Source organism: Diceros bicornis, chromosome 26, assembly GCF_020826845.1.
Source record: "Diceros bicornis minor isolate mBicDic1 chromosome 26, mDicBic1.mat.cur, whole genome shotgun sequence".
NCBI lineage: Eukaryota > Metazoa > Chordata > Mammalia > Perissodactyla > Rhinocerotidae > Diceros > Diceros bicornis.
In genome coordinates, this window is record NC_080765.1 from 30,081,462 (window position 1) to 30,102,560 (window position 21,099).

General features: G+C 41.6%; 1 protein-coding gene across 1 annotated transcript; it reads right to left on the reverse strand.

Annotated features, from left to right (window-relative positions):
- Positions 1-3,710: 3,710 nt before the first annotated feature.
- On the reverse strand, positions 3,711-15,173 carry ZP2 (zona pellucida glycoprotein 2). The gene is made up of 18 exons (XM_058570581.1): positions 15,112-15,173; positions 14,933-15,021; positions 13,988-14,071; positions 13,487-13,581; positions 11,962-12,114; positions 11,114-11,155; positions 10,793-10,957; positions 9,905-10,001; positions 9,624-9,805; positions 8,734-8,860; positions 7,500-7,687; positions 7,333-7,424; positions 7,106-7,230; positions 6,752-6,941; positions 5,439-5,574; positions 5,267-5,363; positions 4,717-4,800; positions 3,711-3,878 (listed from the first exon to the last, which is right to left on the reverse strand). The coding sequence occupies exons 1-18, from the start codon at positions 15,171-15,173 to the stop codon at positions 3,733-3,735; spliced, it is 2,154 nt and encodes a 717-aa protein (XP_058426564.1). The 3' UTR covers positions 3,711-3,732.
- Between the last annotated feature and the right edge of the window lie 5,926 nt (positions 15,174-21,099).

Below are 21,099 nucleotides of genomic sequence, written 5' to 3' on the forward strand. Positions count from 1 at the left end.
TATGACAGACACATCAGAACCAAGTCCTGTTATGTGGCGACCTTGAGGCCCAGGTCACCTGTGATTGTACACAAACAGACAAACCTGCAGATGAGACGCTCCAGCTCCACGATCAAGATACTATGGTATCTTGGACAGACTACGCTAGGGCTTAAGTTGCTTATCTGTAAAATGTACATTTCTAGCAAAGTGTTTCTCTTTTTTTTTTAATTGCAGTAACATTGGTTTATAACATTGTATAAATTTCAGCTGTACATCGTTATACTTCTATTTCCGCATAGATTACATCATGTTCACCACCCAAACACTAATTACAACCCATCACCACACACATGTGCCTAATTAGCCCTTTTGCCCTTCTGCCTCCCCCCTTCCCCTCTGGTAACCACCAGTCCAATCTCTGTCTCTATGTGATTGTTTGTTGTTGTTTTTATCTTCTACTTATGAGTGAGATCAATCATACGGTATTTGACCTTCTCCTTCTGATTTATTTCACTTAGCATAATACCCTCAATGTCCATCCATGTTGTCACAAATGGCTGGATTTCATCATTTCTTATTTCTTATGGCTGAGTATTCCATTGTGTGTATATACCATATCTTCTTTATCCATTTGTCCCTTGATGGGCAGTTAGGTTGCTTCCAAGTCTTGGCTATTATGAATAATGCTGCAATGAACACAGGAGCGCATGTGTGTTACGCACTGGTGTTTTCATGTTGTTTGGATAAATACCCAGCAGTGGAATAGCTGGATCGTATGGTAGTTCTATCCTTGATTTTTTGAGGAATCTCCATACTGTTTTCCATAGTGGCTGCACCAGTTTGCACTCCCACCAGCAGTGTATGAGAGTTCCCTTCTCTCCACATCCTCTCCAACACATGTTGTTTCCTGTCTTGTTAACTATAGCTATTTGGATGGGTGTGAGGTGATATCTCATTGTAGTTTTCATTTGCATTTCCCTGATAGTTAAGGATTTTGAACATCATTTCATGTGCCTGTTGGCCATCTCTATATCTTTGGAGAAATGTCTGTTCAGTTCTTTTGCCCATTTTTTATTTGGGTTGTTAGTTTTTTTGTTGTTGAGATGTATGAGTTCTTTATATATTTTGGAGATTAACCCCTTATCAGATATATGGTTTGCAAATATCTTCTCCCAATTGTTAGGTTGTCTTTTCATTTTGTTGATGGTTTCCTTTGCTGTGCAGAAGCTTTTTGGTTTGATGTAGTCCCATTTGTTTCTTTTTCTATTGTTTCCCATGCTTGGTCAGACATGGTCCTTGAAAATATGTTGCTAAGACCAGTGTCGAAGAGCATACTTCCTAGGTTTTCTTCCAGAAGGTTCATGGTTTCAGGTCTTACATTCAAGTCTTTAATCCATTTTAATTTTTGTGTATGATGTAAGATAATGGTCTATTTTCACTTTTTTGCATGTGGCTGGCTAGTTTTCCCAACACCATTTGTTGAAGAGACTTTCTTTTCTCCATTGTATGTTCTCGGCTCCTTTGTCAAAGATTAGCTGTCCATAGATGTGTGGGTTTATTTCTGGGCTCTCGAGTCTATTCCATTGAACTGTGTCTCTGTTTTTGTGCCAGTACCATGCTCTTTCGGTTTGTAGTATGAAATCAGAGAATGTGATACCTCCAGCTTTGTTCTTTTTTCTCAGGATTTCTTTGGCTATTTGGGGTCTTTTGTTGTTCCATATAAGTTTTAGGATTCTTTGTTCTATTCTGTGAAAAATGTTGTTGGGATTTTGATAGGGATTGCATTGAATCTAAAGATTGCTTTAGGAAGTATGGACATCTTAACTATGTCAATTCTTCCAATCCAAGAGCATGGAATATCTTTCCATTTCTTAGTGTCTTCTAGCAAAGTGTTTTTCACGTTGTGGGTAGTGACTCATTAGAGGGTGTATTCATTTCCTATTGCTGCTGTAACAAATTTAATTCAAACTTAGTGGCTTAAAGCAATACAGATTTTACAACTCTGGAATTCAGAAGTCCAAGGCAGCAGGGCTGTGTTCCTTTTGGAGGCTCTAAGGAAGAATCCATTTCCTTGCCATTCCCAGCTATTATAGGCTGGCCACTTTCCTTGGCTTGTGGCCCACATCACTCCGACTTCTGCTTCCACTAGGACATCTTCTCTGTCTCAGACCCTCCTGTTTTATAAGAACCCTTATGATTGGGCCCACTTGGATAATCTCCATGTCAAGACTTTAGCCACATCTGCAAAGTCCTTTTGGGGCCATGAAGGGTAACAATATTCACAGGTTCTGGGGTTTAGGAGGTGGACGTGTTGTGGATGGTCTTTATTCAGTCTACCACATGGGGTCAGAAAGCCATTAAAACAGCCAACATTTTTTTTTAATGCCATTTAAAAAAATGCAGCACATGCAATCTTTCTGGTTCTAATGTGTAGCGCTGTAACATGTCGTCTCAGAAGTTTGAACAAGATCATTCCTTGTTTTATCATTAGCAGATTAATGCCTTAATCCATTATATAGCAGTGTCTAAAGGATGGCCTTGATGAGAACTTGGACTTTTGACCCTTATTACTCTAAAAAGACCAGAGCTTTCACACAACGTAAGTGCAGTTCTTTCTTTTCCCCCACTAGGGTTGAGTTTCAGCACATAAATCTAACAAAAGGACTTAGAATGAAAGGGCACGTTGGAAGAGAAGGCAGAAGAATTTAATATTAAAGACCTATGGTGTCACACAGTGACCGAGTATACATAATATTCTTTCCTCAGGGAAGTTAGGTTTTGAAAAACCCACGAGTATGACAACTCACAGTTGAGGGTTGAAGTCCACAAATACTAAAGTAATGAGTTCCATATTTCTATTTCACCTCTCTGCCGTGTACAAAGATTTAAAAGCTTTGCAACTTTTTTCCTAGCAAAAGTTCTGGTTTAGATACAGACTTTTTCTATGTTAGATATCTCGAAGATGGTCTATTAGAGCTACAGTGTGAAGCAGACACTGGTCATATTGATGATATATAACTGTAGCCTAGCATAAGTTGGGGTACCCTCAGGAAAGAGCCCCAGGATGAGGTAATAATCAAGTGTAGGTAGAGGGAAAGGAGCTCTCTAGGCTCAGCTGAGAGGCTGGTGTTCAGCTGTGGAGTCTCAATGAGACTAGGAGGGTTGTGATTGCACTTAAGGAACCTAGAACCATATGGTATTCCTATCCCGGCCTTTAATTGGATTGGGATTACAGGAGGGAATGTGACTAAATCCCTTTAAGTTCTCAGGGAAAGTTGTCTACTCATTTGGAAGAGTAATTTGAGTTAGGAAATATTAAGTTGGAAACTAGATTTCCCTTGGAACACCTGGTTTCCCTTCCCTTCCAGAGAAGGGAAATTATGCCGTTGATTAGGGATGGCTTCGTGCCCTCCCATCCTGTGTATATGAATGGAGGGGTAAGAGACAGTCATCTATACGCACCCCCAGAGCAGGGCTATAGTTAAGTCCCAATATTGACTGAATTCTCTGGCATTGTCAGTTTTGGGGGCGGGGGGGCGGAGTCAGAAAAAGCTGAATAACAGGCAGCAATTAAGTCATAAATTTCCTTATTCATGTCCACACAGACCAAAGCCTGCCCAGAGGATTGTGGTTGGGTACTGCATTCATTCTGAAGAGTGACTGCAAGAAACATCCTTGAATTCCACCTAATCTTAAAGAGAAGACAGAAGCAAGAGGCTTACACTTGAACAGCTTTATTTGAAAATCCACTTAGTGATTTAACATCATGGTTCTTTTCTTGTGCAGGTAACTGATGAGGCCTAGAGTTGCCACAACACCTGCTAAGGCAACCACAGCAACCATAGTTTTTAAAGCAACATATCCAACAGTCCGGTGCCCTTTAGTGTCCACAACACCTGGAAAAGAAGCAGAGATTCAAGTCTTAAGACTATATTTAAATCATAAGGATAAGTTGAAGCTGAAGCTTTACATATTAAGGCTTCCCAGGGAAGGAAGTGAAGTTAAGCCTCAAAGGACTCATTTGGGAAGCTTGCAATAACATATAGTCTTATCCCTTGAGCCAACTTCCTCTCCCTGCTCCACTCCCACTGCTGTTGCCACTTGCTTTTACTAACCTTAATCAATGGAAAGGAGCTTATAGTCCCAGTCTCTTGTTTAACACAACATCCTGGCCCTAACAAATGTGGCTAGCTGTCCCGAGTGTGATTTCTTGTAAGTTATTAGTTAGGGATTTAAGACAGCTTTATTTCAAATTCTAGGCCTAAAATTAAGACAACCTGGGATGAAGACATGGGATATTAACAGGAACATAATCTAATACAGACTTAAGTTTGGCAATAGCAAGACACACGCCTTATGACCTATTAGTCCTAATTCTAGGGACATATGGTGAAGTTCTTGTATAGTAGGCAAAGACTTAAGAGGATTCCAATGTGGCATTAGTGACAAAACCGGGAGTCACCTAGATGGAAGCCCATATAGCTGGTAACAGTGAGGTAGGTCTCTGTGCAGATATAAGATGGCTAAAACAAGTAAAAAAGCAAGTTACAGAACAGTAGGCAGAATATATGATCCCACTTGTGTTAAAGGGGGATTTTTGGAAGGGTACACAGGAGACTTAATAGAAGCTATCCTTCAAAAGAGTGTCTTTTATTCTCTTGTTTAGGTTGACCATGAGCATGTGTTATTTATGCATAGTTAAATTTGGAAGTACCCCAGGCTTTAAATCCATACCTCTGAATGAAGAGCCATCTGACAATAGAAGGATGGGTCCTGGGAGACTTACTATAGTTTTCTCTTCCTTGGTGGCCCCTGTGTCTGGAGACAGATAATAAAGTTTGTGTGACCTCTGGAACAGTGAGAAGTGGTAAGAGGTGTGTCGACAGAATTCCTAGAGCAGATCTCTATGGAGTCCCTGCTCATCTATGTAGTTTTGCCTTCTTTGCAGGAGAGGGCATACTCCTTACTATAAAAACAGGGTGAACTCTCAAAGAATATCCAAAGAAGATTAACTTCCAGGTCTACCTAGACTGAAGAAGAATGACTTTTTAGAGTTAAGTCTGCAAGAGTTAAGGCTACAGATCACATGCAAAAACAAACTTGTCCATAGGACTGATCAAGAACCTGCTCATCTCAGACTCATAGGTAAGGCAAACTAGGCTTAGCCCAGGTGTCTTGGGCTCTTGGGATTAGGTGAAGAATGAGGCACTCATCCTTATTTGAGTTTTGAAAGGATGAGACTTGCTTTGAGTAAACTCACAGTAATGAGGACTTAATTTTTTACCTCGCCTGCTTCTGTGTGACACAGGGCAAGTTGCAGAACACAGAGGGGAGTCAGGAGACAGTAGATTGCAGATTAAGGCTCTACAGTGGAAGAAGACCTGTAGACAGGAGAAGGGAAATGGAATCGATGCACTCACATTCAACCTATCCCTTGTGACTTGTTCATCACTTACCAGGCTAGAGAGCACTTGGGCTTCTGACAGGAAGGCAAAGGTCTTCACATCAAACCTCTGATAGTGATTCGGATAGGTCACGGAGGAACCAACCGGATGGAAGGTGGTTCTGTAGTTGTCCAGGTTGTATTCACAGCTAGGAGGCATGTACCAGGGAGGGACATCAGCCACATTCACTCCAGAGTCTAACTCAATGTCTGCCCAGATTCAGTCACATGTAATACTGTCAGAACTATTGCTGTACCTTGTACCTGTATCTTTATTTTACTTAATATACCTCTGACTTGGCCTATCCGACAGTATCTATGAAATCATAAGTTGTACTTGCTAGTTTTTTTCTACTATGTATTAATACAATTTAAGCCTCTATTTGTTTGCCAGCTAAACTCATTAAGAGCTACAAGTTTTACATGTAGCTCTGGAGCACCTATTATGTCCCAGGCAGATAGTATGTCAGTGTCAAAAGGTAGAGAACTCCTGCCAATTTATATCTTAGATGCTAGCAGGGGGTGATAGCTATAAAGAAAGTAGTAGGTTAGGTGGTAAGTACCAAGGAAAGAGACTAGGGTAAGGGGGCAAAAGGGTCAGGGTAGGCTTCATGGAAAAGAGAACACTTGAGCAAGTCTTGAATGGAATGAAGGAAGGAGCTGTGAATACACTGGCTACACATGGTCCTGGGGAAGTATACCTGGAGGTTAAGAGCTTAACAGATTACAACAGCATCAAGAAAGCTAAGGTGCAGTTCTATCAAGGTGCAGACCCCTGCAGGCAGAGCTGAGAGGACTAACACCAGTGCACATGTGTGTGTAGTCACAGCTTCAGAGCCTTATGGTGTTCAGGTCTAGAGTCAGATGGGCATTTAAATCCCACCATTTACTAAGTATGACTTTGGGCTAGTTATTTAAGCAGAAAGCTTGGGTTTCTTCTTGAGGTGGCTAGTGTCTCTCATGGAGAGACGAGGTTCAAATGCATGTGTAATACACAGCACCGTGCCTGGCATACAGTAGGTGTTCAATAAATGGATTGACTATGATTGATGGTCAATAAATGGATAAGAACTGGAAATCTATTTTCTCTCCAGATAAAGAGTATTACAGCCTGACTTCCTTGGGAAAGATCCCATTCTTTTAGATTCAAGGGTAATAGGAAAGCATGATTCACCTTATTAGACCAAAGACAGGTTACCAAGAAATAAGGACAAAACTCAGGGCGTTTGTGATACAGCACTCCTCTGAAGCCCGAGGAGTTTTATTCTCTCTTCACTGGCAGTTTGGTGGATTAGCTGGGCTACCTTATGTGTGGGGAATACCTACCCATCCACAACAATATTCCACTGGGGGAGAGAGGCTGGGTCCATGGTGGGCGTTGCCCAGCAGTCATCTAAGACCAACTTGATGTTGGGGTCAGTCCTGTTTAGGATTCTCACTTCCAGGTAAATCGGTTGGCGGAGGTATCTCATCACAGGGTACTCCCTGTCCCCATAAGGTTGCAGGTAGGATTTATCTGAAATGGAATAGAAACCACTTCAGCACTAAAGTAGTTGATGATTTCAACAAGAGCTTAAGCATCACTACTACTCCGTTAGTCTGGCAGCATCAGAAAGTTCATTTTAGGGAAGAATTCCCTGAAAGTATTTAAGCAGATTTCTTTAGGTTGTAATGTCTCACCTGGGTAGGTTTGCAGGATCAAGGCAAGTGGACCTGGCTTCACTGAGGCCACTGGAGGAGGAAGACTTTCGACATTGGTATTTATTAGCATATCATCCCTGCCATAACGGCACTTCACTGTCATTCTGTAAGAGTGGATGGGTGTGGGGGAGGGGATACAGAAAATTTTAGGTTAAAAGACTGCTTGAATTTAATATGGAACTTAAAAAGTAGCAACTGTATCGCACCTGAATTCACTGTCTCTGGAAATTGTGCTTGGAGGAAGATCTGCCCAGAGAGCATGTATTTCATTTTCATAGATGAACGTGTCATCCTCAAACTTAAAGTTAGAGAAAATGGTTAACCACTTATCCCAAAGATAAGTCTTAACCTCTTGCTATCTGCCAGTACTAACCTTATGTCTTGTTCCACATCCATTCAGGGGTATGTGAAACCGTACTAGCCCCTGAGATGGAGCTTTGAAGATAGGCTGGCAGGATGAGTTCCCGACCCTAAGGGTATCCAAGTTGAGAGCTGGGTTTGTTTGATGGCTGTAGACCTCAATGTCCATAAACCCATCTTGAGTACACAGCTCACCTGTAACTAGATAGTGGTGAGAGTTTAAAGAAATTTGTCTGCCATGGGAATATTATTTTCTACTAATCTTGAAGTATGATGAGGGAAAGTTTAGATTTTCACCAGGAGGCACCAGAATTTGTCTTAAGTCTTTGTTTGGGAAAATATCTTGATAAGCAGCTTGAGTTAGAAGACCCTAAAACACCTAGACAACAGTGAAGCTGCTCTGTATGAACAGAAGGATTTTTCATCCAAAGGAAGAGGAAGCAGGAGACATGGAAGGAAGTACCATGTGGAGGAAGGGACCAATGAGAAAATCCTGATGAAGGACTAAAGTGATTTAGAGTCAGATTCTTCATGGTTTAAAGTGTAATGCCTCGTGTCATTACATCCCTTCTTTCAACACTCACAGATCCTAAGTGGTTTGTGGGGAAATTTGAGGCAGGAACTAATTTTTCCTGTCTGGTTTGACCTGACACAGATCAGTGGATAACAGAGGCACAGGGCAGAGGCAATACTGAATAAGAGGAAATACCCACTCCATAGGAATTTACAGGAGTTTGGGGAAAATTTTTTTTTTGGTGAGGAAGATTGGCCCTGAGCTAACATCTGTGCCAATCTTCCTCTATTTTGTATGTGGGACACCACCACAGTATGGCTTGACGAATGGTGTAGGTCCGCACCCAGAGTCCCCCAGCAGCCGAAGCTGAGCACGTGAACTTGACCACTACGCCACTGGGCCAGCCCCGAGGAAAATCTTTTAGATGTTTATAATCCCTCTTGTTGCAGGTTTGAAGCAATCTTATTTGGATGGTAGGCTCAGACTCCTAACATGAAATATATCCAGGTTAAACATGAAGCAGTTCTAATGAGATACTGGTATGTATATTTTGGAAGTGTTATCCTCCTTAGGGCCCTATTATGGCTGCGGGAATAAAATTTCTGATCTCCGGTCTTTCGTTTCCTCCAAGTATAAGCAATACAGAGTCTGAACTTCTATACACTTTCCTACACGCACAAGAGCTAAGGGAGGAAGAATGTAGAAAACCACGTTTTTAAAAAAAGGTATTTACCTATAGAAACTGTTGACTCACAGAGACACTCAGGGTAAACCACCATGGATACTGTCTCCAGTTGGAAGTAAAAGGTCAGCTTGAGTGAAGATAAGTAGAATTGATAGGGTAGGCATTTTTCAGAGAACTGAAATGAGAAGAATGTCAGTTAGCAGCCACAGCCTGTCGGGGCCCAGAGCAGTCACAGGGAGGCAGGAAGGAAGTACACTGAATACCCGCAAGGCACACTCCTGACTTATTCTGGTTTCCCTGTAACCAAGAACAGGAAAGACCCTGTCACTTCTCCAGATCAGGATACTTTCCTAGGCAGGAAGATGATTGCTTTAAACTCATGCCCCAGAGTACCCAGCACTGCACGCTTTTTGTACCAGGCACTAAAGCTTGAATTAACAGATCAAATTCTAAAGAGCTGAGTACCCTGCCAAGCCAGGTCTGAGTGAAAAGGACTCTACGAATGTTATAAAATGTCATTGCAAAACACATACCGCAACATAAGATTATTCTCTGGTGTCCCTAGCAATTGCATCAGTCAAGACTGGCCTCAGTGAGGACAGTTTGGGACCGTTTTATTTGGATCAAGCTATCCTGTTTTTAATAGGGCATAAGAGGTTCATCACTAGAAACTTGAAAGCAGTTTGTACTATTCAATGAGCTGAGAAAAACTTAGGAAAACTTACATTGCAGAGGTTAAAGAGGCTTGGGGTTTGAGAGTGAATTTCAGTTACCGAGATTATTTATGCAAAGTGATCAAATGAGGCCTTCCAAAGTTTGAATTTATTACACCAGCAGTTAGAATTTATGGACAAGTCATCAGCTGTATCAGGGTTACCTACAAGACTATGCTTCAAGTCAGGTTTCCATAAAGCTCAGTGGTTGATAAGGGAACATACTTTTGTTTTGAGAAGAGTTTTGCTGAAGTACAATCTCAAGCCATTTGTTGCTTCCATATCAATCCCATTGTTGTGCAACTGGCTCACAGCAATGTTCTTATTTTCAAAGCTCACGGATTTTAACTTCCCAGGAAACTCTGGTATGGTGAGAGTCATGTGTGTGGCATTACAAGTCACAGGACCTAGAAGGAATGACCAACAGGAATGCCCATGATCAGCCTTGATTAAGCCCTCAGAACAATGTCTCCCACAACTGGAGTTGCCCCAAACTAGGGCCTTACCTGACATACAAATCACTTGTGAGGATAAGATGATCTTCTGCCCAGGAGACACATACATAAGCTTCAGAGGCACCGTGTAGAGATGACTGTTACCTTGCTGGGGTGGGGGAGGGGGTGCATTTTTTAAAAACATTGGTTTACTTGCATTTCTAACCAAAGCTAGAAGAATAGTCAGGGCAAGCATACACTCAAGTATTCGGCACTGTTTGGGCCCAAGTAGAATTTAGGCATTTTATCCAGTGATTATTCTGTAGGTGCTCTAGTTTTAAAATCTTGTGCCTCGTAACATCAGGCAAGCTGGTGTTGTCTATTGATGTGACCTGTAGCTGATCATTTCTAGGCAGATATGAGCAAAAGCTCCTCGTGTTTTATGACTATTTTGTGGCATCAGCATTCAGAGAGAATGTTTACAAGACTTGGTAGTCTGTTTACATTCAATGTGTAACAGGACTGTTAAGATGGCTGACATCGGAACACTGAAGTGCCAGGACCTGTTCTAACTACTCTGGGACATTAACTCATTTAATGTCGTGTCTTGATTGTTGGCCCAGAAAGCACTAATACCTACTGTAACACACAATATAGGACAATGATAACACAAACAGAACACCTTACTTCATAATAGACTTTAGTAGTAGTACCTTAGCTCTACATTATATAGTAGATTTAGATCTGTGGGGAAGAAGAACAGCTTGAAGTAAGGACCATATCTGTTTTGTTCACCATTGTATCTTTAGTATTCAGTGCAGTGCTTGATACATAGTAGGCATTAAGATATCTGTTGAGTGAGTTGTAGTCCCACTTAATTTGAAGCTGTGGTTGAGATCATGCTTGGGTTTAGAAATATTGGTCATACCTGGGTGGTGGTACAAAAAGATTCACACCTACCCTGTAGTGAGTCACTCCAGTGGCATTGAATGACACTTGGATGACTATCTTGCTGCTATCAATCAGAAGATTATATCCTTGTGTCATGGCCTCCCGAAGGGTCAGAGTCTGGGCACTTGCACCATCACCAGCCTCAATGATCCATCCCATCTGAGGTTCAGGTTTCTAGAGTCAAAAGTTTCACTTGGAGGGTTGGTACTCACCTTAACCCCAAGACTATTGTCATCTGTTTAATATTGTATTCAGGATTGAAGTTATATCACCTTTTAATATAGAACTAAAGTTTACTTAGGTCTGTAACTTAAAAGATTACTTTCATACCAAACTTTCGTCAGCCATGCCAGGAAAAATCTGAAAGGTAAACTGGAAGGAAAAAAAAAAATTCACGTGAGGCTTCGATTTGGAGGAGAAAGTTTCTGAAGTCATGCTACCTGACAGTAAGTGGAAAACACCCAGAGCAATTGCCATGTAGTTCTTACACCAAGAGGCCTGGCCATGGGATGTAGTAAGAGAAGCACAGGACCAGGCATGAATGCTAGCTGTGCCCTTAGACATCAATTCACCTCTTTGAGTTTCTGATACCAGAAGGCATTTGGAAGATCTAAGCTCCCCTCCCGTTGTACGTTGAGGCACAAAGTTCTTAAATGCACAGCTTTTTACTATGTCCATAAAAATCAAGTATTTTATCAAGCCATGCAGTTCTATTTTTGTTCTAATAAAGTACAAATATCTCTTGTTTATCCATTGTCGATATAAGCTATGTTAGACTATAAAATCCACGAGTGTGTGATTGGGCTCTTTTGCTCATTTACTATATCCTAGCATCTGGCACAGGGCCTGGCATATGGTAGGTATTCAGTTTGTCCAATTATTAGTGTGATTGCAGCTACCACTGAATCCTTTCTGTTGCCAGGCATGATGTGCTGAGCACTGTATGTATCTTCTCAGTAAATTCTTATAGCCACCCTTTGAGGTAAGCGTTATTGTCCTCCACTTCAGACTTGGAAACAAAGGCTCAGCGTGGTTAAGAAATCGATCCAAAGCCACACAGCAAATAATTAATGAACACAGGATTATAATCCTGATTCTGTTCCTAAACTCAGCTCTTTCTAGATCATCATGTTTTCCTGCAGTAGCCATATGAGAAGCAGTCAGCCTGTTTCACTCACAGACATGAAATCCTTCATGCAGATTGTGGATCCTGAATGCTCATGGGTTTCTTCTGCTTGCATAACTGGACAGCTGACCTGATATAAGACATCCTCATGTTTTAAAGTAGCACTGTTGTCCACAAGTCTGATGGTCATCTGGTGCCGGCCAAGCTGTGTGCAAATGGCATAGTAAGAACATAGTAAGTGCTAGTACCACAGTGAGAAAGGTGATTCCAGAATGCCGTCTGACCCAGATGAGTGGCAAAACCCTTAAAGTTACCAGTACCATATGTTCTGGAAGGTACCTCATTCCTAAAACAGGAGACTATAGCTAGCCCTTTTAGATATCCCAAGGAAGACCCATACATTGGCAGAGAACAGTTCCTTGAGCTTAGGGATGGGAGTTCAGTTTTTATTTTCTTCCTACACTTACCGTAAGTATCATGGCCCTGGATGGTTTGGGGCCTCTACTAAGTCATTCAAATAATTTATTGAGCACCTGTGTAGCAGCCATTGTGGGGGTGCTGGGCAGAGCCATCTTTGGTGTTTCCCTTGGCTTAGGGAACTCACAGTCTAAAGTACGGGTCAGCCATTTTTCTGTTGAGTGTTAGATCTAAAGGAATGCAACTCTAAGCTTCCTAAAATTGAGAATGGCTGTTTCAGAAGGGAAAAATTTAATTACTAGAGCTCTTCACTGTGGAATCAGATGAAGTGGCCTGTTAAACATGCAGATTTCTAGGACACACCTCAGACCTACTAAGTCAACTAAATGAACTAAATCTATACTTTCTAAGTTCCCCAACTGATTCTTTGCACCTTAAAGCTTGAGAACTGCTTGGACAGGTTGCTTTTACTGCTCCTATTAACCCTGATTTGGCAGTACTGTTGCTTGGCAATACTGCTCAGCTGCTGCTTGCCTTCTAACACCTGTTTTCACAGCATAGATGTTTTCCACTTGCCAGCACCAAAATAGCCTCCCATTTCCCATGACAGTTACAGATCAAGATAGCTCATGTTTGAGCATTTGTTGTGTCTAGTTGCTGCACTAACTCCTTCATCTGCATTATATCACTGATCTTTAGATAACCTGGGGAGAGGTACCATAACTCCCATTTTCTAAAGGGCGAGCAGAGGCTTAGAAAGGTTAGCTTACTCACCCAAGATCACACCTCGATAGTGGCAGAGCTAGGACTCAAGCCCAAGGCCTCAATTCCAGGGTTTCTCAATCTCAGCATTATTAGCATTTGAGACCTGATAATTCTGTGTTATGGGGGCCACCCTGTGCAATGTAGGCTGTTTAGCAGCCTCCTTGGCTTGTGCCCACTAGATGCCAGTGGCAGCCTCTCCCCCCTCCAGTTGTGATAACCAAGAATGTCTTCAAAAATGTCTCTAAACATTACCAAACGTCCCCTGGGCAGACAAAAAAAAAAATCACCTCTGGTTGAGAACCACTGCTCTATTTCACATCCTATATCCTTAATTACTAGATTATTATTACCTACTAGGTTACTACTTTAAGTCACTCCTCAGAGCAATTACTTACCACTCTCCTGGTACAAGTCTTATATGGGGCCCTCAGGGTGAGCTTTTCTGGATCCAGGACATAAGTGCAGTTCAGCATTTCAAGACCAAAGTGATCTACAGAAGCCAGAGCAGTTTAGACAGAGGATAGCCAAGAAGTACATTTCAGTGACAGAGTCAACCAAAGCTACATAGCTACAACTGCCAGTCGATTTCTCAGGTACTTCAATCACTTCATTTTTTTATTGACCCAACTGGATATTATGACCCTAGCTTCGAGAGATGCTGTGATTTGCAGGTAAAAATTTCCCACGGGATTCTGAGATAAGACAGGTTTCCAAGAAAGACAAGGTCTCCCACTCTTTGTGGCCTCATGCAAATCAGGGACCCCCATGGTATCATGGAATCTGGATGCCAGTTGCTCCAGAGTTTACATACCCTGCTCACCAGAAAAATAGGGCTGGCTTTGAACCAAAGGCTTTCTACTAAATATGACTAAGATGAGATAGTACACATTACTTACCCACCACAGATGCATGCCATTTCTTGAGGCCAAGATGGCTTGGAAACTCCACTATCATTCTATTTTCATAGCAAGTGACAGTACCTGAAGAGCAGAAGAAGCACTTGGGGCAGCTTTGAACTACAGGAGGCACGATTCCCACAGAAGTGTATGGAGGGAACTCTCCTCTCCAAGAGGCATCTGGGAAGTTGCCAGCTAGGAGAGGCAAAGCTTGTTCTCTACCCTTGGGGAGCTCACAAATTGATGGGAGAGACATTACTATGCAAGATACCAAGAACTGTAAGAAAGGTATCAGTTAAGTGCCTCGGGCTTTCTGAAGCACTCCAAGGATAAGCCTGGATTCAGGTTAAACAAGCACGCTCATGGCAACCAGGCTGGAACCTTGACAGTGGAGCTGATGGAGGTAAGGATGGGAGGTCTGTGAAGAATTGGAGAACAAGAGTTTTGTCTGAATATTTTTGAATTTGAAGTTTAAAAAACACCCTGGGTAAGTCCAAGGACACTTTTTAAGGCTAAATTCTGCCTATAATCTGCCACTCTGCATCCTCTGGCTCAGGCCAAAGTTTCAAAAACTTCTCATTTCAAGCAGAACACCTCTGATTTTGTCTGTTATGTTGATGCTTTCCTTAAGCATGAATGTGTGTTTGAAGACTACTTCTCCCAGAGATGGGAGCTTAGTTTTGTGGTTTGCTGTTCTTTGGTGCCGTAAAGCTTGAGGCAGTGAGGGACTAGAAGGCAGTGTGGGTGTATTCTGTAAGCTTTTTCGTTTAGCTAGTATAGCAAGCCATAGGTAAGCAATGGAAACATCCAGTGACTCGATCTATGTAAGAAAGGGGGTGAAGGGAGATTGTCTGACCTGTGTTTGTGTTTCCTAGTCATCTAGGCACCCTAGCTGCAACCTGTTTGAGAGATGCTAAGGTCATTTCCCTCACCCAAGAGGCATACCTGTGAAGTCAGGATTCAATAGATGAATAACACCTACTGAGTTCACCGAAGTCACAAGGGTGAAGAATAGAGAAAGTGACCTGTAGGTGCTGGAAGGGGATAGGGGAGAGAGTTAAGGAGGAATTAACTTAAGCAGACAAGGCCATTGCATCCCTCCCTCTTCCTCCAGAATTACTCACCTCCAGTCTGCACTGAACCAGCTTGAGGGACTCCCACAATCTCCTCTCCGCCTGCGCGCCATGGCCAAAGGCACCACCAAATCAACCAGGCAGAGGGATGGGCTGCTGTGTGCTTTTATAGCAAGAAACAGGATATGACCCTGCCCTCTCCCTATTGGAGACACCTGAATCTTCTCCAGCTCTCCCAGCTGATAGGGAGGGATTTGGGAAGGCAGAGGCTTTCTAGAAGGCCCGAAAGAAGCCGAGTTCTGCCCTTCCTAATACTTGCCTTGGGTATTCCATCAGCTGCTCTGTAGGCCAGCCATGAAACCACAGTTCCTTGAAATTGGCTCTAGGTGAATGAATTGGTGTTTTTCTCCATAACACTGGGAAAAATTAGGATCTTTTGGAAAAAATATTTACAGCTCCAATGTAGAGTAAAAGAAGGTGGTGGGCTTTATTGAGGAAAGACCATCTCTTGTTCACACCTCCTTTAAGTAACAAACCTTTCCTTTAAGTAACTTCTAGTCTCCGGGCTAGTGTGGACATCACTCTGGCAATGTGCATGAAGAAGTACGTTTAAAAAAATGGATGAAGCTTTATTTTCCCCCAAGTATAAATTTTAAGCTTACTGGAAAAAATGCAGACAATTACAGAAGGATAAAGAGAAAAGGAAAATGTCAGCCATAATCTTGCCACCACTAATATTTAGGTACATAACCTTATGGACTTTTTCTACAAACACCACACACACTTAAAAAAACAACAACAACCTGAGATGGAAGTTCAGACTATGGTTTTAACCTACTTATATTACTTTACATGTCATGGACATTTTTCCTATCAAACATAAAGATCTCCATTACCATTTTTAGAGTTGCATAATATTCAATGTCTATATAAATCAATGTTCCCTAATGATGGACATTAAGATATCTTCCAACTTTTCATCATTATAAACAATTATATGATGGATATTCTTGTACATTTCCCTAGTTAGCCCTCAGGATAAATTCCTAGAAATAGAACTTCTAAGTTGAAGGGAGTAGTGACCTAAATAAGAATGTCATATTGTGTAGCAATTGGGAGTTTACAGATGGGGAAACAGAGGCAAAGCAACTTGCCCAAGCTTTGACAACTGAGTGTCAGGGCCAGGTTGAGAACTCAGATTTTCTGAGATCTAATCAACATAACTTTTCAGCATCTGTCATTGCTCTTTGAGAAACCTAGACGTTTTGCTGCTCATGTTCCATAATAGGTGATATAATGCTCAAATTCTGTGCGAGTAGTGAGTTGGTATTTGCAATTATTGATTTATGTGTTGTCTTTGTGGTGTAACTTGAGGAGTAATCCCATTTCCTGTTACAGGAAATACCACTGTAGATCAGAGTTGTGTTTCCCCAACTTCCTTAATCAAAAGTATCACATGGGGCTCTCATTAATATCACAAATTCTTGGGTCCCACCCAAAATCTGCTGAATCAGGCTCTCCAGGGAAGAGACCTGGGCTAATGTATGTTTAAAAGCACCACAGGTGAGTCTTATGATCAGGAAAAGTTGGGAAATACCTGGAGGGAGGTAGGCAAGAAAATGAATTGTTGCCAATTGTTAACTTCTTAGTGGGAATTAATTGATTAGAGTACATCCCAGTGGAATCGGGGAGAGGGAGTAAAATCCAGGATAAGTAGATTTTTGGGGGTAGAGATGCTGACAGGATTTAGATTCAGAGCAGAAGCACAATAGCAGTATTTACTCCTTCTAAGCATATTTTCCAAAAAGTGGCACCTTTTCTACAAATGTGAAGGTAATTTGTTACCACGATGGTTAAGACTGTGATAAGAAGACATTAGAGGATGGAGTGTGGAAGCAAGATTCAGAGAGACCTATTAAGAAGGCGGCCAGAGAGGTAATAGGTTAATATGTTGCTCTGCCTCCCCAGGCTCTACCCCCAGGCTCACTTCCCACACCACTGTGCCTTTTCTCCAGAGTGTGAGGTCTTGCCTTGGAAAGGGCAACTCTGGTCAGAGCCGCAAACTGAGGGCTCTGGGAGACCAAGGGACAGCACAAAGACCCTGAGCAACAGGCATGGAGAGAAGAAGGACCATTGTGGGAACTCTTCAAGGTGGTGAGTGCACCGGAGATTAATTTCATTTGCCTTGCCTGACCCAGCCTACGCTGTTCTTGGGACAGTCACTGAAAAGTAGCTCCAGGCCCATAAGAATCAATCCTGCGTAAGTGCACAAGGGTACAAATGTGTTCAGATCAGGCAGCTTTGAAAATGAAGAATAGTTGTTCTATAATAAGATGATGTCTCATAACACTAGTTAGGAAAAACTAAAATCTTTACAGAAATGATAGATCCTTAACATATTACTAAATAAACAGTAGGATCTCTTTCAAATGTATGCTTTCCACATTCTTTTCAATAAGTCTTTTTAAGTTTGTTAATTTATGTCTACAGGGTGTTCCCTCTCATCTTCTCTGAATGTCCTGGTCTCTACTTGAGTGTCATGAGGACACTTCTCACCTGCTAACCACCAGGCATTTCTTGAAGGGAGTTTTAGGTTGTTATATATACAACAGTGCAATGTTGTTGCCTCATTTGGGCAGGTGCTCTCCTTACTTTCTGAAATGCAGTTCTTATAAACAACTGTTCATAATTCTTAAATTCCAAGCCTGTTGTCTTATTTTCCACAACAATTATAAAAATATTAATTGAAGACAACCTAAATGTCATCATCAGGAGACGGTTAGATAAACTATGGAATACTCTTCAGCTACTAAAATGCATCTATGGATTCAACTGGATCTATGAATGCTGGTGTTAAAAACGTCCACAATAAAATTGGAGTTTTGGAACTGTATAATTAGTATGTCTCCATGTTTTTGCTTTAAAAAAAGAAGAGCAAGAAAAAACCCTATACGTGTGTCTATACATTTATGTGTATGTGTGGGTATATAGATGTGTATTTGCGTTCAAGTCCGGAAGGATATGCCAGAGAGCTAACAGTGTTATGGGGGCGCGGTGTGGGGAGAGAGACAGTACAGGTATGCAGGTGGTCCACCCCAGTCTGGCTATGCTGGGCATTTACAACTGTTGTCCGTTCTGATTTGCTTGGGCTTCTGCTCTCCTGGTTATAAATATATGTAATAGGGCCGGCCCCGTGGCTTAGTGGTTAAGTGCGCGCGCTCCGCTACCGGCGGCCCGGTTCGGATCCCGGGCGTGCACCGATGCACCGCTTCTCCGGCCATGCTGAGGCCGCGTCCCACATACAGCAACTAGAAGGATGTGCAACTATGACATGTAGCTATCTACTGGTGCTTTGGGGAAAAAAAAAAAAGGAGAAGGATTGGCAATAGATGTTAGCTCAGAGCCGGTCTCTCTCAGCAAAAAGAGGAGGATTAGCACGGATGTTAGCTCAGGGCTGACCTTTCTCACACACACACACTATATATATATATATATATATATATATATATATATATATATTTGTAATATATCATCCCTAGGAATAGGAATAGGGAAATGGGAGACTCCTGCCTTTTTGACTTTGTTCACTTCTGTATTGATTAAATTGTCTTGGTGATAAAATAACCAATTAAAATAATTTTAAAGTGATAGCAGTGACAGTAAATCTGATTTGTATAGAAGTGATCTATAGAAGCTATAGAACCAAAGGCCTGTGAGTTCAAACTTCATGGTATAAAGGTAGAATGCCCAAGTGCATGGATTTGGTGCATGAGGCTTCCAAAGTCCAGCTCCCTATTGTAAAATGAAGAAATGAAACCTAAGAGGTTGAGTAACTTGCCCAAGGTCATACAGCAAGTTAGTAGCAGAGCTCCAGCGAGAAACCAGGTCCTGTGCCCACTCCTAGGCTCTTTCCAATTCATTATGATTTTCTCTGTGCATGTGCCTGCTTGTGTAGGAGGAGGTGTTTAAAACTCTGTGCTTCTCCTGCAGTTCACTTAGCTTTAAAAGTACAAGACGGCATTAATTAGAATTTAGCAACATAAGATAAATAAGAAATATAGAAACTTCTACCAGTTAAGCTTAAAATAGCATTCAAATATCAAATATGAATTTATTTTGGAAAAATAAGAGACTATATCAATGGGAATGTTCTTGAACATTATATGGTAGTTCCTTTAACCATGTAACTATAGGATGTTAACGTCATTTTCCCCTTTGGATCTTTAGACAGGCCCAAGTTGAATGAGCCTCCTAATAGTAATGGATTCAGAAAGAACCAGGACAAAGGCATAAAAGCCTTCATCGACTTGTAAATATAAAGATAGGGCAGCTTAGATAAATGTATGACAGAGAAGACTCTGTCTTCTAAATAAAGTTCTAAATAAAAAGTCAGATACATACAAATGTTAACACAGATTGATTACTCCGTAGCTAGTAGCTAGGGCAATGGTTACCACAGAAATAGAGAAAAGGTTCCCTTGGCAATGCAGTATAATCCTTTTAGTTGATAGAAAATAAAATATGTTACATGTTAAAGTTCTGCAGGATGTAGTAGATTGATTGTAAAGGCCCCAGTCTTCTACCCCACCCTGTACTCCCATCCTTTGCAACGTGCTTTGCAGTCAGCCTGTTCTCCTGCGCCTCCTCCCTTGCTTGAATCTGGCTTGGCCTTGTGACTTTCTTTGGCCAATAGAATGGGTTGGAAGTGACGGTATGCCAGTTCTGAAACTAGGTCTCTTGACCTAGTGCTCCCTCTCTTAGCATTCTGTATCCACCATGAGAACAAGCCCAGGCTAGCCTGCAAGATGATGACTGATCACAAGGAGCAGAGACAGGTCATCTAAGCTGAGGCCATCCTAGAGCAACTGGTCCCTACCTGACCTGCCAGTTGACTGCTGATGAGTGAGTGAGCCCAGCTAATGTCAGCGGAGCACAGACGGATTAACCAGTTGACTGTAGACTTGTGAGCTAAATCAATGCTCATTGTTAAAAGCTTCTTAGTTCGGGGGTTTGTTAGGCAGCACGATGTGGCAATAGGTGTCTGTGACTATTATTTAGAATTCTGATTTCAAAATGAGCCCAGTTTTTTGTTATGAAACTGCAGATATCCTCCTATGGGAGTTTACTGAGCAACCATGAGACTTTGAAGTCTCAAAAGAAGCAACATGCATATTTGTGCAAGTGCAAACAAAGCCTTTGCCTTTAATGGGTTTGCTTTCAATGGGGGAGACCAAATGACTACTTATGTAACACACAAGACCTAAGCATAAATAAGTAAACTTAAATACACCCAGGTATATTCTTTTCTGTCCAGTATCTTTTTCTCTTCTTTTGTTAATAGCCTCATGATGTGCCTTTAGGGAACTCTCTTTCCCATTAGATATAACCTTGGTGAGACTTTTTCATTTTTTTAATCTTTTTTTTTTAATTGAAGTCACATTGATTTATAACATTATATAAATTTCAGGTGTACATCATTGTATTTTGACTTCTGTATAGACTACATCATAGTCACCATCAAAAGTCTAGTTTCCACCTGTCACGGTACACATGTGCCCGTTTACACCCTTTCGCCCTCCCCCTATCACCTTCCTCTCTGGTAACCACCAATCTGTTCTCTCTATCTATGTGTTTTAATGTTGCTGGTGGTGGTGAGATTTTAGTCAAGCTGCCTCCATTACCCTTTGGGCAAGGAGTAGGCACATGATTGAAGCTAATCGAACACTCTCTACGGAATTTGAATCTTGATCAGGGTAACACAGGTTGGAGCTCAGCCCATTCCCTGAAGAGTTATTACTTATTCAAGGAACAGCTGAGTTCTGTTAAACTTCCTTTTGATGCTGGCCCTGATATCAGTTCCCCTACATCAAACCCAGCATATATGGGGTTAAAACCAAAAGCACTCATCCTCTTTCACTGATTCTCTAAGTTACATTCATATGTAAATACAGGGTTTTTAAACTTTCCTATCCCTGAACTTCACAAGGCAAATAGAAGTTACAAATTGTTAGAGCCCAGGTGGCCTCATGCTAACATTTT